This window comes from Trichomycterus rosablanca, chromosome 4 (assembly GCF_030014385.1).
Source record: "Trichomycterus rosablanca isolate fTriRos1 chromosome 4, fTriRos1.hap1, whole genome shotgun sequence".
Classification (NCBI taxonomy): Eukaryota; Metazoa; Chordata; class Actinopteri; order Siluriformes; family Trichomycteridae; genus Trichomycterus; species Trichomycterus rosablanca.
Genome location: NC_085991.1, coordinates 54,156,635 through 54,175,471, shown reverse-complemented (window position 1 = coordinate 54,175,471; position 18,837 = coordinate 54,156,635). Strand labels below are relative to the sequence as shown.

The window sequence follows — 18,837 nt, the reverse complement described above, 5'->3', positions numbered from 1 at the left end:
TCCAGCCAACAGCGCCCCATGGGCAGCGTCCTGTGACCACTGATGAAGGTCTAGAAGATGAGCGACTCAAACAGCAGCAATAGATGAGCGATCGTCTCTGACTTTACATCTACAAGGTGGACCGACTAGGTAGGAGTGTCTAATAGAGTGGACAGTGAGTGGACACTGTATTTAAAAACTCCAGCAGCGCTGCTGTGTCTGATCCACTCATACCAGCACAACACACACTAACACACCACCACCATGTCAGTGTCACTGCAGTGCTGAGAATCATCCACCACCCAAATAATACCTGCTCTGTGGGGGTCCTGACCATTGAAGAACAGGGTGAAACAGATGGACTACAGTCAGTAATTGTAAAACTACAAAGTGCTTCTATATGGTAAGTGGAGCTGATAAAATTGACAGTGAGTGTAGAAACAAGGAGGTGGTTTTAATGTTATGGCTGATCGGTGTATATGTAAGGGACGTGTACACCAAATGGCCTAAAGTATGTGGACGCCTGATTATATTGGGACTCCAACTAATCAGGCCACTGCAGTTCCTCCAAACCAAACAGGAAAGGGTCTTCCTCAAATTGTTGCCAAACTGTTGAGTTTAAAGCATTGCATTTTATCCAAAAAAGACCTGGATGCTGATTCATCTGACCACAATACACGTTTCCACTGTGTGATGGTCCATCCTAGATGCCTCCGAGCCCAGAGAAGTCGACGCCGCTTCTGGACATGGTTAACATAAGGCTTCTTTTTTGCACAGTAAAGTGTTAAGTATCATGTGTGCAGTAACTCTGTATTGCAGAGCTTGATAAAGGTTTGATAAACTAATCCCTCACCCAGGTTATATCAGCTAGTGTTGAGTGGAGGTTCTTGATGTGGCACCGTCTGAGGGATGGAAGATCACGAGCGTTCAGATTAAGCTTGTGTCCTCGTCCTTTACACACTGAAATTCCTCCTGATTCCTTGAATGGTTTAATGATATTCTGCACTGTAGAGGGAGAACATGCAAATCCCTTCCAATCTTTCTTTGAGGTTCATTGTTTTTAAACATTTCAATCATTTTCTCACACATTTGTGGACAAACTGGATCCTCTGATCATCTTTACTCATCAGAGACTCTGAAGCCTTTCCTGGATGCTGCTTTTCTACCAAAACCATGATTACAATCACCTGTTTGAAATCACATCTCATCTCATTACTAGCCCTAAATTTCCCTCGTCCCAACTTTTTTTTTTTGGCATGTGTTGCAGGCCTGAAATGCAGGAATGGATGTTTATTAATAAATGAAATAAAGTTGAGCAGATAAAAGATGAAACATCTCAGGTTCATCCTGTCTGACATCAAATAAACGTCAAAGTCAATGTAAAAACTCTTGTGTTTTTATTTCATTTACATTTTTTATACCGTCCCAACTTTTTCTGATTTGGGGTTGTATATGTACTGTTTAAAGGAGCCGTTCCTTTGCGAGTGTATGTAAACTTTTGACTCCAGATGTACGCACATCTACTCTGTGTGTTTTGTTTGTGGTGTATTGATGTCGATACAACTGAGGCAGACTTGAGGACATGGGTCATACTTGTGGGGAGAGTTTGGGGTATTTGGGGTCTTTCTTGGCCAAAATGACCCCAATAATATATCAAGGCCAAAACTAACTGTATGCTGTAATGCTGTACCTACTGTTCAGCATTGTGTCTGTTGAAACAATATGATTACTCTATGTTATTTAATTATAATTTTGAGATGGTGGTACAGTATAAGGTGGGTTTAGGTGCAAAGTTCTTCGTTCTTTCGCACTTCAGGTTGAAACCACAGTTTCCTGTGGAAGATGTTTCTCACTGTTTGAAAGTGGAACATTCGGTCGCCTACAAAATGTCCCCATACTCATACCCCCCCCCCCCCCCCCCCCCCTTCTTATAAGACCAAGGTGTGGTGATACTTAACCAAACAGTGTACAGTGTGTTTACATATCCACCACTATCATCATCATCATCATCAGAGGAAGAAGAAGAAGAAGAAGCAGGCATGTTCTCCACTTCTGGTTCTCTACTGCTGGTTCTGCTGGTTCTTGGCTGCCTTCAGTCCTACACAGATGCCAACAGTAAGAATAAATACTCATCAAGAAGTTTACATACGCTTATTAAAAACACGTTAGTTTTGACTGTCTAATGTTTGCAATTATTTCTGCAAATGCTTAAGTAATTGGAACTTCTTCGTTCTAAATAAATTAGATTTTTTGCATCATCTTTTGTGGGTTCTCTGAAGATCTGGTCAAAAACTAAGATAACAGGATTGGTGATGAGGGGAGGTCTATACATTTTAAATTGAACGTTTGGCTTTTGTATTGATATTGGTTACGACTAACTAGGGCAGTAGTAGCTCAGCGGTTAGAGTAATGGAGCAATAATCAAAAGGTTGCTGGTTTAAGCCCATCTTTGCATAGTTGGGCCTATGAGTAAGGCCCCTAACTCTCAATTGCTTGCCTTGATAGAGATGTTGCCTGTTAACTGGTGTAAATGTAAACCTCAGCTGGTTTATCTGTACAGATATAAATAGGACTAGTTTGACTGCAGCTATTAAGATGTACAGTATATAGAACAGTTGTCTCATGTTAAGGTCTGGAAGAAAATCTCACTGCCACCTAAGATGAAATCCAAGAAACAGGTCTGCAACTGTCCATGGTCAGGCCATGGTCTTACACACTGCTGCTCAGGGAAGAATCATTTGAATCTTCTTTTACTTTGATCAGCATCAAACTTTAGTCGAGCGTGTTTTCCTTCTGTAAGTCGACGTTGATTTAAACTTGCTTGACTGTGGACAGGGTCACCAGGTTGGAGCGGCTCCTAATTTAATTTAATTTAATGAAGCTACTGAGTATTTGGCCAAAATTTGGCTGCAGTCAAAGTAGCTCTATTTATTTGGACACAGAGAAGCCCCCAGCAGCATATTTATTAGGATTTTAACGTCATGTTTTACACTTTGGTTACATTCATGACAGGAACGGTAGTTACTCATTACACGAGATTCATCAGTTCACAAGGTTAATATCAAACACAGTCATGGATAATTTTGTATCTCCAGTTCACCTCACTTGCACGTCTTTGGACTGTGGGAGGAAACTGACGCAGACACAGGAAGAACATGCAAACTCCACACAGAATGGACCCTGACTGCCCCACTTAGGGATCAAACCCAGGACCTTCTTGCTGTGAGGCGACAGTGCTAGCCACTGAGCCACCATGCCACCGGGCCGCCCCTAATAAATAATTAGGTGACCATCATATAAAATTGAATTATATTATGAAGCTTTCTATAGCAATTATTTATTCAATTATCGCTGTTGGATTATTTTTGACCCAGCAATTATTTTAGAAGGTCAAATTCGCCGAACATTTTGTTGGACAATACGAATACGAATACCTTTATTGTCATTGTACAAGTACAACCAGATTTAGTGTGCTCTACTTAGGAAATAAAATATTTAATAAATATAAATATATACATACAAGTAGTTACCAAGTTGGATAGCAGTAGGTACAATAAGTCCAGTGGGGAAGTGTGCAAGGTGTGCAATGCTGCATTTTACATATAAACAGGCATATGTATAAGTGTACAAATGATAAGATAAGATCACCATGGGGGAAATTCGAGTGTTACAGCAGCTCCAGTACAGTGTAAGTACAGTAAATAGAGTAAATAAAATAAAAAATAAGGAAATTATTTTTAAAAAATAGCTATGCGATGCAATTACTATTATACATCAGTATGGTAATTACTACAATATAATAAAAGCACTATATATATACTATATGTAAATATTTACATGTGTGAATAATGAAACATAGAGTCCAGGGTAGGGGGAGATCTTGAGTTATTGGGGGTACCTCCAGACTGTCCAGCTGTAGACCCACAGCAGAACTGGCTTTCCTGACCAGCTTATTTAGTTTGTTGGCATCTCCAGCCTTGATGCCACCACCCCAGCACACCACAGTCCATGTAAGGTGTCCCGTGCAAAGTACAAGTACCAAGGTGATATAGCAATGGCATTTAACCATCAGCAGCTCCGAATATTTTGAAGTGAGTGATGGGTTCGATCCCCAGGTGGGGTTATCCGGGTCCTTTCTGTGTGGAGTTTGCATGTTCTCCCCGTGTCTGTGTGGGTTTCCTCCCACAATCCAAAGCTGTGCAAGTGAGGTGAATTGGAGATACAAAATTGTTCATGACTGTGTTTGATAAAAACTTGTGTAATGAGTAACTACCGTTCCTGTCATGAATGTAACCAAAGTGTAAAATATGACGTTAAAATCCTAATAAATAAACAAACAAACTCTATACCAACTATCCATAATATGAACATACAAGGATGTAATAATGGCATGGTATGGTTAAGTCTTCAGAGTGCCCGTGAGTCTGATTGAGAGGGTTAAAGAAGTTTGTTCCTTACTAGTGTACGCAAATTTTTGACTTCAACGCTCTTGACTTTTTTCAAACATTTAGAGGTTCAATGTAGGGCTGCTGCGATTGGTCGACCTAGTCGATTTTAAGTTGAGGCATCGTTTACTATGTAAACTGTGTTTATAAATGATCCTTTTTAGTTTCTACGACGTCTCCGTTCATATAAGCGTTCATATGATTCCCTCAGCACTACTCACTGTGTGCAGGACCTCAGTCGTATCTGGTCCGGTCACAGGTTGGCGGCGTTAAGCGCAGTCCTAAAAAATGCCATCTGCAGCTATCAAAGAAAAGCTCAAAGTTTTCCACGACCCAAATCATCCAATAGTTTGGTGATACTTAAAACTGGCACAAAACTAAAAGCTGGTTTGTTTACTGTGCTGAGCTTTGATGGTACCACAGCAGTACCAGCGCCATGCTGCACGTCTATATTGTTTCATTAAGCTTCTTAATCACGGAGATCTTGGAATACCGTATTCCTTAGCGAGTTCAGTTCGACTGCCGCACACTTTGCTGTGTCGGGGTCGTGATTTTTGCGGTTGCTGCGGCGCTCAAAGCGCAAAAAGCTCCTCATGTGAATGCACCGTAACACGGTAACACTCACCACTGTGCTTACATGGTTTAGAATGTGAAGTAAGTGTTGAGTGAATGTGTAGGTTAGAATCATTCTGTCGTTACTGTATGTTGGACTTAATGAGACGTGGCTACATATAACTATTTTATTTCAGCTATAAGTTGAAGCACTTTGCTTTGTGTATGGACACCATAAACATGTGCTGCATAATATGGACATAAACCCTGTTTACATTTAGTTCTGTGTTTTATTATTATGCCATACAGTTTGTTGTTGAAATAAAATAAGCGTAAATGAATTACCTTTTTATTCATTAAGAAAAAATAATCGTTAGATTAATTAATTAATCGATAAAATAGTCTATAGCTTAATCAATAGAAAAATAGTCGTTAGTGACAGCTCTAGTTAAATGTGAATATTCCAACACTATCAGCTTTTACATGTAAAAGTCCTTTGCATAATGAAGTACTTTCTACATTTCATAAAACAGATAGATGTTTCTTCTTGCATCTGTTTATTAGAAATGAGTCTGACAAACCTTTACACCATAACGAATCATTAAATGTGTTTGTTTTGGTTCAGTGGGAGCGAAAACGCCACAAGAATGCTGTTTTGATTTCTACAAAAAGGCGATTCCTGCAACATATATCACAGAATACGAAGTAACCAGAGACGACTGCACGAAATCTGGTGTCATGTGAGTAACTGGCTGTTTTTAACCACTGATTATAAAGGATAAAATTATACAGTATATTACTGACCCAATTATTCCTCTTTTATTTCAGTTTTATCACCAGAAAGAAGGCTCGTGTGTGTGCTGACCCTGGCTTTAGGTGGGTGAAGCGGGCCATCGAGGTCCTCGACAAACGCATGTACGAAACCTCCACCTAAACCGAGCATCTTGTGGAAAGGAAGTGTTTTTAAATACAGAAATATCTGCTGGTTTTTATTAAGCTTATTATTTGATATTTTTCGACTTATTTCAGGAAAACCTGTATGTGTCAGTACAGAAGGAGGATTCCATTATACAAACTCTGTATCTCTCTAAAATGATAATCAGCTTTTCTCTATAAGATTTTCCTTGTAATACATATTCTATCTAGTGGTTTAATAAAGCTTTTTTTGCTATGAATCACCTTTGACTATACACTTTGTGAATGAATCTGTTTGGCTTTAATGTATAAGCATAAACTATAGACTCTCATTCATTGATAGTTTCCATGTTTGAGTGTTGTTTCTTGGCTAGTTACTTTTGACAACAGAAAGACGTTGAAGTGCCCATAATTTCCAAATAGCTGAGAGGGTGTGAGGCCCGAAATTCATTTACAAAACCAGACAATTTACACTGCATAGATGTATTATAATACTACATTCAATATAGATATACAGATTTAATTATACACCATCGTCAGTTCGTACTCATTTCTAGAGGGTTAATTAATGAAGAGATCCAGGCACAGTGATCTTGCACATATCAATACACACTAGAGCTGGGCGGTTCCTGAATCACCCGGGTTAATGATTCGAATCTTTGTACTGGATCAGGAATCAAGAGTCCGAAATCTCAATTAACCCGGATCCTGTGACTGGCTGCTGTTAAGTACACAAGGCGAGTGAGCCGACTCACCGAAACACCGTGGACTCAGATGATTTGGTTGAACCGACTTCACTCCAGTCCGTGAATCTAAGTAATACATTAAATATTCCAATAAACAAGCAGTTAAACACGCTGGTGTTTGTTATGTGGCTGATTTTATGTACATGCTATTATTATTATTATCAGTAGTAGTGGCACAGATTAGTAACACAGCATATTTTCTTGTAAGCAAAACAACAAAATATAGTTATATTATTATTATTATTATTAAAATGCAAATGCTTACAGGCTACTTTAGTACTGTACCACTTAAGAAGACATGGTCATTTTAAACCCTTGACCCATTAATATACCCATCTGATTGGTAGGTGAGTCCACCCCCCTCTCCCGCATGATCAAGATTCCACTTAGAGTGTGAACTTGTCACTGACAGGAGAAGTGTGAGGTGCCAGGAGAATTAAGAAAGAAGGATTTATTTACAGAAGATGAGAGCACAGAAGACAAGTGATATTTGGATGCATTTTCATGCAGTAAATCAATCGCAATCAGAATGTCAGTACAAATGACTCAAGTGACCCAAGTGAACCAGATCACATTACTGATCCATACTCAGTCCATAAAATGAACCGAATTTACCACCACTAACACACAGTCCATTGTCACCAATTGAAAAACACAGAAGAATGACTTAATGGAGATCTTTCCAAAATGTGAATACGCCGCTCAGGTGGCGCAGCGGTAAAATACGCCTGCGTATCAGACCTCAGCTCCAGTTTCCATCCGGTTGGGCTGGACTGGACTGGGCGGCTGCATGAATGCTTTCATTCATTTTGTCTTTTGCACAAGTTAAGGTGTATTGTAATATTCATCGCTGTCGTGTTTCTGCTTAATAAAACCTTATTTTCTATATAAAAGTCTATGTGAAGTAGAGCTGGGCGATACGGCCAAAAATCTTATCACGATCATTTTTGATCAATATCGATAATGATCACGATAAAGATTTTGGCAACACTGTCACAGTTTATAAACAATAGAAATCAATGGGATGCTGGAACCAGAGCTGGATCTCGAATACATCGTATCAAATCTCAGCTCTGCCTACCGGCTAAGGCTGAGCGGCCACATGAACAACGCTTGGCCTGTTGTTCAGATATGGGCGGGACTAAGCCGGATGGGGTCTCTCTCTCTCTCATGACTGGTGCAATTATGACCTCTGCAGGGTGTGTCTCTCTGTACACAACGCTGAGCTGTACTGCACTCCTTAAAGTGCATGGGATAAGATGTATACGGCTGCTGCCCACGTGTCGGAGGGGGCGTGGGTTAGCTTTGTTCTCCTCAATCAGAGCAGAGATCGGCATTGGTGGAGGGGAAGCATAACACAATCGGGCAATTGGACGCCCCAAAAAGGGAGAAAATGCATTAAAAAAAATAAATAAATAAATAAATAATATATATATATATATATATATATATACTGTATATATATATATATATACTGTATATATATACTGTGTATATATATATATATATATATACAGTATATATATATATATATATATATATATATATATATATAAAGAATAGAAATCAAATAGTATGGTTTTAAAATACTGTATTATTTATTATATGAACACAATATATATATTATTGTGTATATATATTAATGAAAATTGTATTCATGAAAAATTTCAATCAGGATTTAGACCCAACCATAGTACCGAAACCGCATTAATTAGAGTAGTTAACGAGTTGTTAATGTCTTCTGATAATGGATGTGTCTCTTTTCTTGTTCTATTAGATCTTAGTGCAGCGTTTGATACGGTCGATCATAACATTTTACTGGAGAGGCTAGAAAATACAGTAGGTGTTAAAGGACTCGCACTCTCTTGGTTTCAATCATATTTGACTGACCGCTCTCAATTCGTTTATGTAAATAATAAATGCTCAGAAACTACAAAAGTAAAGTGTGGTGTTCCACAGGGGTCGGTACTTGGACCGCTATTATTTACACTCTATATGCTTCCACTAGGTGAAATTATTCATAAACATGGCATAAACTTTCACTGCTATGCAGATGACACACAGCTGTATATATCAGCCAAACCAAATGATACTGACACAATCAGTAAGATAGAAGATTGTGTAAACGACATAAAAAACTGGATGTCGTGTAATTTTCTTTTACTTAATTCAGATAAAACTGAGGTTTTACTTGTTGGCTCTAAAGCTGCAAGAGACAAGTTGTCTAACCTGGTGCTAAACTTAAACACGTTCTCTGTTACTCCCAGCCCAGATGTAAAAAACTTAGGTGTCACAATAGATTCAGATCTCTCCTTTGATACACACATTAATAATATTACTAGAGTTGCTTTCTATCATTTGCGTAATATCTCTAAAATAAGAAATATACTATCTGTTAATGACGCCGAAAAACTGATCCATGCGTTTATAACTTCTCGGTTAGATTATTGTAATGCTCTTCTAACTGGATGCTCTGGTAGATCCTTAAACAAACTCCAGTTAGTTCAAAATGCAGCAGCTCGAGTGCTAACTAGAACTAAAAAATTTGATCATATCACTCCTGTTCTATCATCTCTACACTGGCTGCCAGTTAAATTTCGCATTGATTACAAAATACTTTTACTAACCTATAAAGCGCTACATGGTCTGGCTCCACAGTATCTGAGTGAGCTTATTAATTACTACAACCCAGCACGTCCACTTCGTTCACAAGATGCAGGGTTACTTATAGTTCCTAAAATTAAAAAGACCAAAGCTGGTGGAAGAGCATTTTCTTACAAAGCTCCACAACTCTGGAATAATCTTCCTGCCTCTGTTCGGTATTCGGACACAGTCTCAATGTTTAAGTCTAAACTGAAAACATATTTATTTTCTCAGGCTTTTGATTAGTATAGACAAAGGCGCAGAGCTTGGGGGTTCTTGGTCATAGAAACTTGTGGTGATCAGGGATGTTGGGTCGCTGTCGTTCTGCCTCTCTTGTCCAATCACTCTGGTTTGGGTAGGAGAGGTGGGCGCTGATGTCCTGTGAAAGCCTTCATGACCTTGTTACCTGCTCGCTCTCCCTTTTAGTTATGCTGTAATAATTAGGGCTGCCGGAGTCTAAAACTCTCTGTAAAACTGTTTGTCAACTAGCATTGTACATTATTAACTACATTCTCTGTTGTTTTACCCCGAGGGCATTCTGATGGAAACCTGTTTACCCGCCGAGGTTAAGGATTAAAGTCGAGACTGCCGGGACAACGATGCTGCTCCTGTCAGATGTGACGGGTCTGGAGTAATTGCAACGACAAGAAATCACTACAGACTTTATTGAAGACTAGAGCGGATAACAACTCTATTATTATTTAATTGTTTATTTATCTATTTATTACCACTGTATGACTTTTAGATCATTCAATTCTGTGTTTGTATGATTTGTGTAAATCGTGTATTTATTTAAAGTATCCTCCAGACCACCCAAGAAGGATGGGCCCTGTTGAGTCTGGTTCCTCTCAAGGTTTCTTCCTGTAATTTTCAGGGAGTTTTTCCTTGCCACAGTCGCCCTCGGCTTGCTCAACAGGGGTTTTTGTATCTGTTGGTCCTGGATTTTGTAAAGTTGCTTTGAGACAATGTATATTGTAAAAAGCGCTATATAAATAAAGTTGACTTGACTTGACTTGACAATATACGTGCAACATAGTAACAAAGCAACGCAAATAGTAAAAAAACGGACTTGTTGATACCTTAAGTCGTGCATTTTCAGGAGGTTTTTGAAGGTTCTCTCTCCATCGTACTAATAGGCATCATGTCTTTAGCCATAAAATAAGGGATCGCTGCCATAATTTCATGGCAGAGATGTTCACAAGTCACAAAATACGAGTCCGAGTTGAGTCACGAGTCTTTAGGCTAGAGTCCGAGTCAAGTTACGAGTCTTTAGGCTAGAGTCTTTATGCTAGAGTCCGAATTGAGTCACGTGGGCACAGTTGTATCCTAGTGATTAAGGTACTGGACTAGTAATTCAAAGGTTGCTGGTTCAAGCCCCACCACTGCCAGGTTGCCACTGTTGGGCCCTTGAGCAAGGCCCTTAACCCTCAATTGCTTAGTCAATATACTGTGACAGTACTGTAAGTTGCTTTGGATAAAAGCGTCCGCTAAATGCCAAAAATGTCTTTAGGCTAGAGTCCGAGTCGAGTCACGAGTCAATATAATAAACACAAAACATATATTATAAATGTAGTGTAGAAATAAAGAAATAATCTGTAAGTTCAGATAAAAACAACAACAGATTAGCGAGTGTATTTAGCCGTTTTACTTCGTGTCTTTACTTTCCTCCTCATTGTGTAAATGAATGTAATTTCTGTAACAAGAAGGTTCCAGTTAAAAGCTTCAACTGATACGTTTTGTTTTCATTACAGAACAAAAGCGCTCGATAAATCACGGCACAGCGGCCAAAATCCCAAACACAGCAAAAACATCATAACCGCTGCTTACCTTAGCTTCTGTTCTTCCAGATGCTATTACATTTATAAGCGTTCGTCCCATTAGGAATAGAATCCGTTATTTTGTAAATGTGCTTATAATTAAAAACCTCCAAACTTTTCCCGGTGGTGAAGTAAAACAGGAAGTCGTTAGAAAGCCGATCGAGCGTTTCATTACCACGTCATCTGTGTGACGCTGCAAACTGAATAAATGCAAATAACAGCATTTCTTACTAACAATTACAATCAGAAGCTCTGATTGGTTTGAAAGCGGTTCTTACAACCATTAGCACCGATTCTGTAGGAGCGTTCCATTCACAATATCTGTCCCTGTAAAGTGCACTACGTAGGGTGTTCCACCATTGTTGGCGCTTTTGGTGGTGGACAGGGGTCAGCATGGGCACCCTGACTGGTCTGCGGCTATGCTGCCCCATATACAACAAACTGTGATGCTCTGTGTATTCTGACACATTTCTATCAGAACCAGCATGAACTTCTTCAGCTCGTCTGTTGGATCGGACCACACGGGCCAGCCTTCGCTCCCCACATGCATCAATGAGCCTTGGCCGCCCATAACCATGTCGGCGGTTTTCCATACAGGAAAGTTTCAGAATAATGTCAAACTATTTATTTAACAGACATTTTGGATTAGTTTATATTTATATGGTTGATTCAGGCACTTCACCACAATTCACCACCATAAATGTGTAAAGTAATGCCAAAGAACAGTAAAACTGTGAAAAAATGAGATTGGAACTCTCAACCTTTCCCACTATCACCCATAAACTTCATCTTTGAGATGCCTCTCGTTGAAGAACGAAGTACAAACTTTAAAAACAAACGTATCCAATGTCGCCATCTACTGTACAGATTTTTAAATGCTAAAAATTTTCAAATGGGTTATTTCTGTACAGCTCCTGCATAAAAGTTGCTGTTTATTTTTTGCTTGATAACATTCTGCAACGATTTACATATTAAGTGTATTTTTATTCCAAGCTCAGAGCTGCTTGTGGAAGCTGGAGCTTGTGCTTAGCTGTAGGAACTGGGTAGTCTCGTCGTCTTGTTGCTGTAGTTCTGTTGGAACTATGACTGCAGTCTGTCATGAAGCAGTTGACATGAGCCGGAAGTGGCTGAGCGCTGAAATGCCGTGATCGTAAAGTGGTTAGTACTCTACGTTGTGGCCGCAGCAACATCGGTTCGAATCCGGGTCACGGCAGCATCTTTTTCTATGCCGTGCTTCAAAGGTTTACATTCTCTCCTGGTTTACGAGATGGAAATCCACGTGATGTAAAATAAAACATGATTCATCAGAGCAGGTAAACTTCCTCCATTACTCCGTGGTTTAATTCCGATGCTCACGTGCCCATTGTTGGAGCTTTCAGTGGTGGACAGGGTTTAGCACGGGCACCCTGACTGGTCTGCAGCTATGCAGCCCCATACACATAGCTCGTCTGTTGGATCGGACCACACGGGCCAGCCTTCGCTCCCCACATGCATCAGTGAGCCTTGGCCGCGACATGACTCTGTTGCCGGTTTACCACTGTTCCTTCCTTGGAGCACTTTTGATAGATACTGACCACTGCAGACCGGGACACACCCCACAAGAGCTGCAGTTTTGGAGATGCTCTGACCCAGTCGTCTAGCCATCACAATCTGGCCCTTTAACTTGCTCAAATCCTCACGCTTGATTATTTTTCCTGCTTCTAACATCAACTCTGAGGACAAAATGTTCACTCGCTGCCTAATATACCCCCCCCCCCACTAACAGGTGCTGTGATGAAGAGATAATCAGTGTATATTATATATATTATAATTATGTCAGTAGTGTTGCAGTGACCTATTATTTCATTAGGACTAGTTAGTTCTGTAACCACTGGACCGAAATGTTGCAGTCCTTTGTTGGGGAATCTCCATATATTAATATCCATAGGCCATTATTGCTGGCTTATACTGATCAATTACACAAATGTCGTCTGTGGACGTGTGTCCTACCTGTAGCTTTTATAGACTACTTTTTGGTAACTTGGATTTTTGTGGGTGGGCGCAACATTTTTATTAAATGGATAAAGGCTAATTTAAACATTGTAATCCATACAAAACTACAGAAAACAATACAGGTGAGTCTTTTTAAAAACTTTAGTTTTATTATGGTTACATAAAGTCAGAGTTTCTGTTCGGCTTGCATGTCTATTCTAATTTTTTATAACACTACAGCTCTAAATAGATCTGGTTAAAAGTACCTTTAAGGACTGAGAAAATTACAATTAAAACATTTGATTTAGCCTCATCTAATTCTAACAGAAGCTGTAATACAGCAACCGCATTTCTCGTAGCTTTATTTAATGAAAACAGCAATGGTGGCCTTGTAAGACCACACCTCACAAAATTAAAATTCAAAAAGTCATTTTTGCATGATTGAGATATTCAAAGTTTCAGAATAATGTCAAACTATTTAATTTAACAGACAATTTTGATTAGTTCATATGAATATGAACTGTTGGTTGATTCAGGCACCAGAATTCACATCATACATGTGTAAATTAATGCCAAAGAATTTTAAAATGAGATTCAACCTCTCAACCTTTCAGACGTTAGCCCAAAGCGCTACCCACTATCATCCATAAACCTCCTTTTCCTCCTTCCACTGATCGTAGAACGAAGTATAAACTTTAAAAAATGATCCAATGTCGCCATCTGCTGTACAGATTTTTAAATGTGTCATTTTCTTTTAGTCCCTACTGTACAGCTCCTGCATAAAAGCTGCATTTTATGCTTTGCTTGACAACATTCTGCAACGATTTACATATTAAATCTTTTTTTATTCCAAACATAAAGCATAATGTACCCTGGAAGCTCAGAGCTGCTTGTGGAAGCTGCAGTTTGTGCTTAGCTGTAGGGACTGGGTGCTTGGGTCTTGTGCCGTTTGCCTGGCTTCACACTTTGTTGCCATGCTTGTGTGTTGCTGCAAGTGCTACTTTTGCTTTCTCTGCTTTAAAAGCCCACAGACACGTGTTTGCTGCTTTAGCTTTTTGTCTTTGGTAAGCCCATGACTTAGTCAGTAGAATTGAGACAGTTCTTTGGATGAACAAAGCCTCTGATGAGTGCTGCAACACAAGTGGCACCAACTCCTCAAGACATGGGGTCGGAGCTTCAGGAAAGTCACAACCATGGTCCTGCAGGGGCTAGTGGTGCACTGGATAACGCGTCTGACTACGGATCAGAAGTTTCTAGGTTTGACTCCTGGCTGATTTGGTTACCTTATGCCTTTCTTTTGCTTATTAGTTTCTCTGGGCCTTGTTGCTGTCGCCTTCTAGTTTCCCATATGCTCTAGCGGTCAGGATTCCTGGTTTTCACCCAGGCGGCCTGGGTTCGACTCCTGGTATGGGAATTAGTCTTTGTGATTGGACTCCAGCAAAACTTTACCTATTAGTATCTCGGCACCTTGTTGCTGTAGCTCAAGCATCTTGTTCTGTTGGAACTATGACTGCAGTCTATCAGGAAGCGGCCGACGTGAGCCGGAAGTGGCTGAGCGATGGGATGCTGCGATCGTGTAGTGGTTAGCACTCTGTGTTGTGGCCGCAGCAACCCTGGTTCGAATTCGGTTCACGGCAGTGGTTTTTCTGTATGCCGTGCTTCAAAGGTTTCCATATTCTCCTTGGTCAAGAGACAAAGATTGGGCCGGAGCTTCAGGAAAGTCACCACCGTGGTCCGGCAGGGGCCAGTGGTGCAATGGATATTGCATCTGACTATGGCTCAGAAGATTCTAGTTTTGACTCCTGGCTGGCTCGGTTACCTTATGTCTTTCTTTTGTCTCTCCAACTACTTGTGTATGGTTCTCTGTACCCCAGATCCAACAATGCAGGTCCTGTCAAGGTGATAAAGGCTTGTCAAAGTGGAAAGAAGTGACTGAGAGTCCCTATTTTGGGGGCCTTTTGGGGACCTAGTCCAATCAAGTCATTTGTTAAAGTTCTTCCAACATGAAACAATTGCTACATCATAGAAAGGGTTACATAAATATGTGAATAAGTTTTTTTTATTATTATAAAAAAAAATTCTATTATTGTAACTGAATTGGATTGAAATTTAAATTATTTATTTTACATAATAAGCTGAAATAGACCATTCAGTCAAGTGTGATGTTCAAATGACCTTTTATTTATTCACTCTTGTCCTTTACAGTATAGGTTAACATGTAAAAAAAGTTTATTTTTGTTATTTTAACACTTTTTTTATGTAAATAAATTAGATGTCAATTTAATTAATTTATTTAAAAGTGTAGAAACGCTTTATTAAATTAAATAAAAACGCTTTATAAAAGTGATAAAACAGCCATATCAAACAAATTTACAACAGTTCATTCGCAATTTACATATCAAGAGATCTTTACTGTCAGTTACGATGCACGTTTCAATAATTTTTTCTAACATTGAAGAAGTGCAAAACCACCCAAAACAGAGTTCAAGCCAATGTCTCGGAAAGGCATATCTGCAACGCATACCCGCAACGCATACCCAGAAACATGCACACTGTCCTGCAATGTGTTTGCTGCTTTAGCTCTTTGTTGTTGGTAAGCCCTTGGCCCATGACTTAGTAGGTAGAATTGAGCCAGTTCTCTGGATGAGTGAAGCCTCTGATGAGTGCTGCAACACAAGTGACACTGAGCAGCGGCATGCAGTTTCTGTAGTGCAGTGGTTATCACGTTCGCCTCACACGCGAAAGGTCCCCTGTTGGAAACCCGGCAGAAACAATGATTAGCCTTTATGCATCGCTCGATAACATTCTGCCAAGATTTATGTTTTGAGTCCCTTTTTTATTCCAGACACAAAGCTGCAGCCAGGAAGTGCCCAACTCAGTTTCTGTAGGGTAGTGGTCATCACCTTCGCCTAACACGCGAAAGGTCCCCAGTTCGAAACCGGGCAGAAGCATATTTGCTGCAGACGGCCTTTCTATTCACCTCAGGTGATGAGAATTTCAGGGAGGTATGCCTAATCGATGCCCCTTTTGCTTGTCCTCGTTAGTATAGTGGACAGTATCTCCGCCTGTCACGCAGAAGACTGGGGTTCGGTTCCCCGATGTGGAGACAGCATTGTTTTTGCCGCTAAGCACATGGCCTGGAAGAGTGACTTGTCTGCATCATATTTTCTTTTTGAGTCTTCTCAAACTGCACGTGGCACATTCCTTGAAGGTAACACTGTTTGTCCTTGGTGACATGAAGTAAAAACAAGGGCCTTTCCATGAGATTAGAAGACGGACACTGTCCCTGTTTACAGCTCCTGTCTGGCTTGATTTCAGATTGCCTTATGTTACAGCTTGCCTCTGGTGAAGAAAAGCAGCCGATGCATTGGCTGGAAATCCAACCAAGGCCTACCGCAAGGCAGGCGAGAAATCTACCACTGAACCACCAAGTCAAGTCAAGTCAACTTTATTTATATAGCGCTTTTTACAATAGACATTGTCTCAAAGCAACTTTACAAAATCCAGGACCAACAGATAAAAAAAAACCCTGTTGAGCAAGCCGAGGGCGACTGTGGCAAGGAAAAACTCCCTGAAAATTACAGGAAGAAACCTTGAGAGGAACCAGACTCAGCAGGGCCCATCCTTCTTGGGTGGCCTGGAGGATACTTTAAATAAATACATGATTTACACAGAGCATACAAACACAGAATTAAATGATCTAAAAGTTATAACTGGTAATAAATAGATATTAAAGTTATCAAGCGATGCATAAAGGGTAAGCATTGTTTCTGCCCGGTTTCGGACCTTTCGCGTGTGAGGCGAACGTGATGACCACTACACTACAGAAACTGCATGCCTCCGCTCAGTGCCACTTATGTTGCAGCACTCATCAGAGGCTTCACTCATCCAAAGAACTGGCTCAATTCTACTGACTAAGTCATGGGCCATGGGCTTACCAACAACAAAAAGCTAAAGTAGCAAACACGTGTCTGTGGGCCTTTAAAGCGGAGAAAGCAAAAGTAGCACTTGCAGCAACACAAAAGCATGGCATCTTCCACAAGCAGCCTTTGCTTTATGCTAAATGGCCAAACTGGCTCAGTAACATAAGCCTCCCACTCCAAACTAATTCAGTACAACAAGTGAGAAAGATCTCAGTCATGGTCAATGAAACTTTGAAATGAAACTTACAGATGAGAGAGCAGATTTGCAGAAAGGCACCCAGGTGTTCTCCTGCTTCCACAGGGCTATGAGAGTCTCCTTGCATCCCTGGAAACTTTGCAATGTGCAGCAGAAGGAGTCCAAGCAGTATTCCACTAAAATGAACCTGGGTCTTGCTGGGAGCCTCCACTCATCCACAAGACTTGATCACTTCTACTGCTCCCCTCCCTTTCCAGAAATTCAAAAGCTCTTTGTCTGAATCCCAGTTGTGACATCACCAAACTCACCGTGCAGCCATTGGAGGAAAGGGGTGTGAAAGCTCTCTGCTAGTCCTGATAGACCAATAATGTGGTGGCACACAGCTGGGGTGATGGTGAAGGCTGTTGTGCAGTTGTTCTCTTTGTTGATGTGATGCAGAGTCAAGTCAAGTCAACTTTATTTATTTAGCGCTTTTTACAATAGACATTGTCTCAAAGCAACTTTACAAAATCCAGGACCAACAGATACAAAAAAAAACCCTGTTGAGCAAGCCGAGGGCGACTGTGGCAAGGAAAAACTCCCTGAAAATTACAGGAAGAAACCTTGAGAGGAACCAGACTCAGCAGGGCCCATCCTTCTTGGGTGGCCTGGAGGATACTTTAAATAAATACACGATTTACACAGAGCATACAAACACAGAATTAAATAATCTAAAAGTTATAACTGGTAATAAATAGATAAATAGATAAATAATAATAGAGTTGTTCTTCGCTCTAGTCTTCAATAAAGTCTGTAGTGATTTCTTGTCATTCTTGGTGCAATTACTCCAGACCCGTCACATCAGGCACAAGCAGCATAGTTGTCATGGCAGTCTCGACTTTAATCCTTAACCCCGGCAGGTAAACAGGTTTCCATCAGAATGCCTTTGGAGTAAAACAACAAAGAATGTAGTTAATAATGTACAATGCTAGTTGAGTAAAACAGTTTTACAGAGAGTTTTAGACTCCGGCAGCCCTAATTATTACAGCATAACTAAAAGGGAGAGCGAGCAGGTAACAAGGTCATGAAGGCTTTCACAGGACATCAGCGTCCATCTCCCCACCGTCATCAAACCTGAGTGATCGGATAAGAGAGGCAGAACGACAGCATCCCAACATCCCTGATCACCACAAGTTTCTATGACCAAGAACCCCCAAGCTCTGCGCCTTTGTCTATATTAATCAAAAGCCTAAGAAAATAAATATGTTTTCAGTCTAGACTTAAACATTGAGACTGTGTCCGAATCCCGAACAGAGGCAGGAAGATTATTCCAGAGTTGTGGAGCTTTGTAAGAAAATGCTCTTCCACCAGCCGTGATCTTTTTAATTTTAGGAACTATGAGTAACCCTGCATCTTGTGAACGAAGTGGACGCGCTGGATTGTAGTGATTAATAAGTTTACTCAGATACTGTGGAGCCAGACCGTGTAGCGCTTTATAGGTTAGTAAAAGTATTTTGTAATCAATGCGAAATTTAACTGGCAGCCAGTGTAGAGATGATAGAACAGGACTAATATAATCAAATTTTTTAGTTCTAGTTAGCACTCGAGCTGCTGCATTTTGAACTAACTGGAGTTTGTTTATGGATCTACCAGAGCATCCAGTTAGAAGAG

The 18,837-nt window shown here is 40.3% G+C and overlaps 1 protein-coding gene across 1 annotated transcript; it reads left to right on the top strand.

The window, feature by feature from the left end:
* Nucleotides 1-1,956: 1,956 nt before the first annotated feature.
* LOC134311788 (C-C motif chemokine 3-like) lies at nt 1,957-6,117 on the top strand. Its single transcript, XM_062993459.1, has 3 exons — nt 1,957-2,094; nt 5,602-5,716; nt 5,805-6,117. Exons 1-3 carry the CDS (start codon nt 2,019-2,021, stop codon nt 5,908-5,910), a joined length of 297 nt encoding a protein of 98 aa, XP_062849529.1. The 5' UTR covers nt 1,957-2,018; the 3' UTR covers nt 5,911-6,117.
* The last annotated feature ends 12,720 nt before the right edge of the window (nt 6,118-18,837 follow it).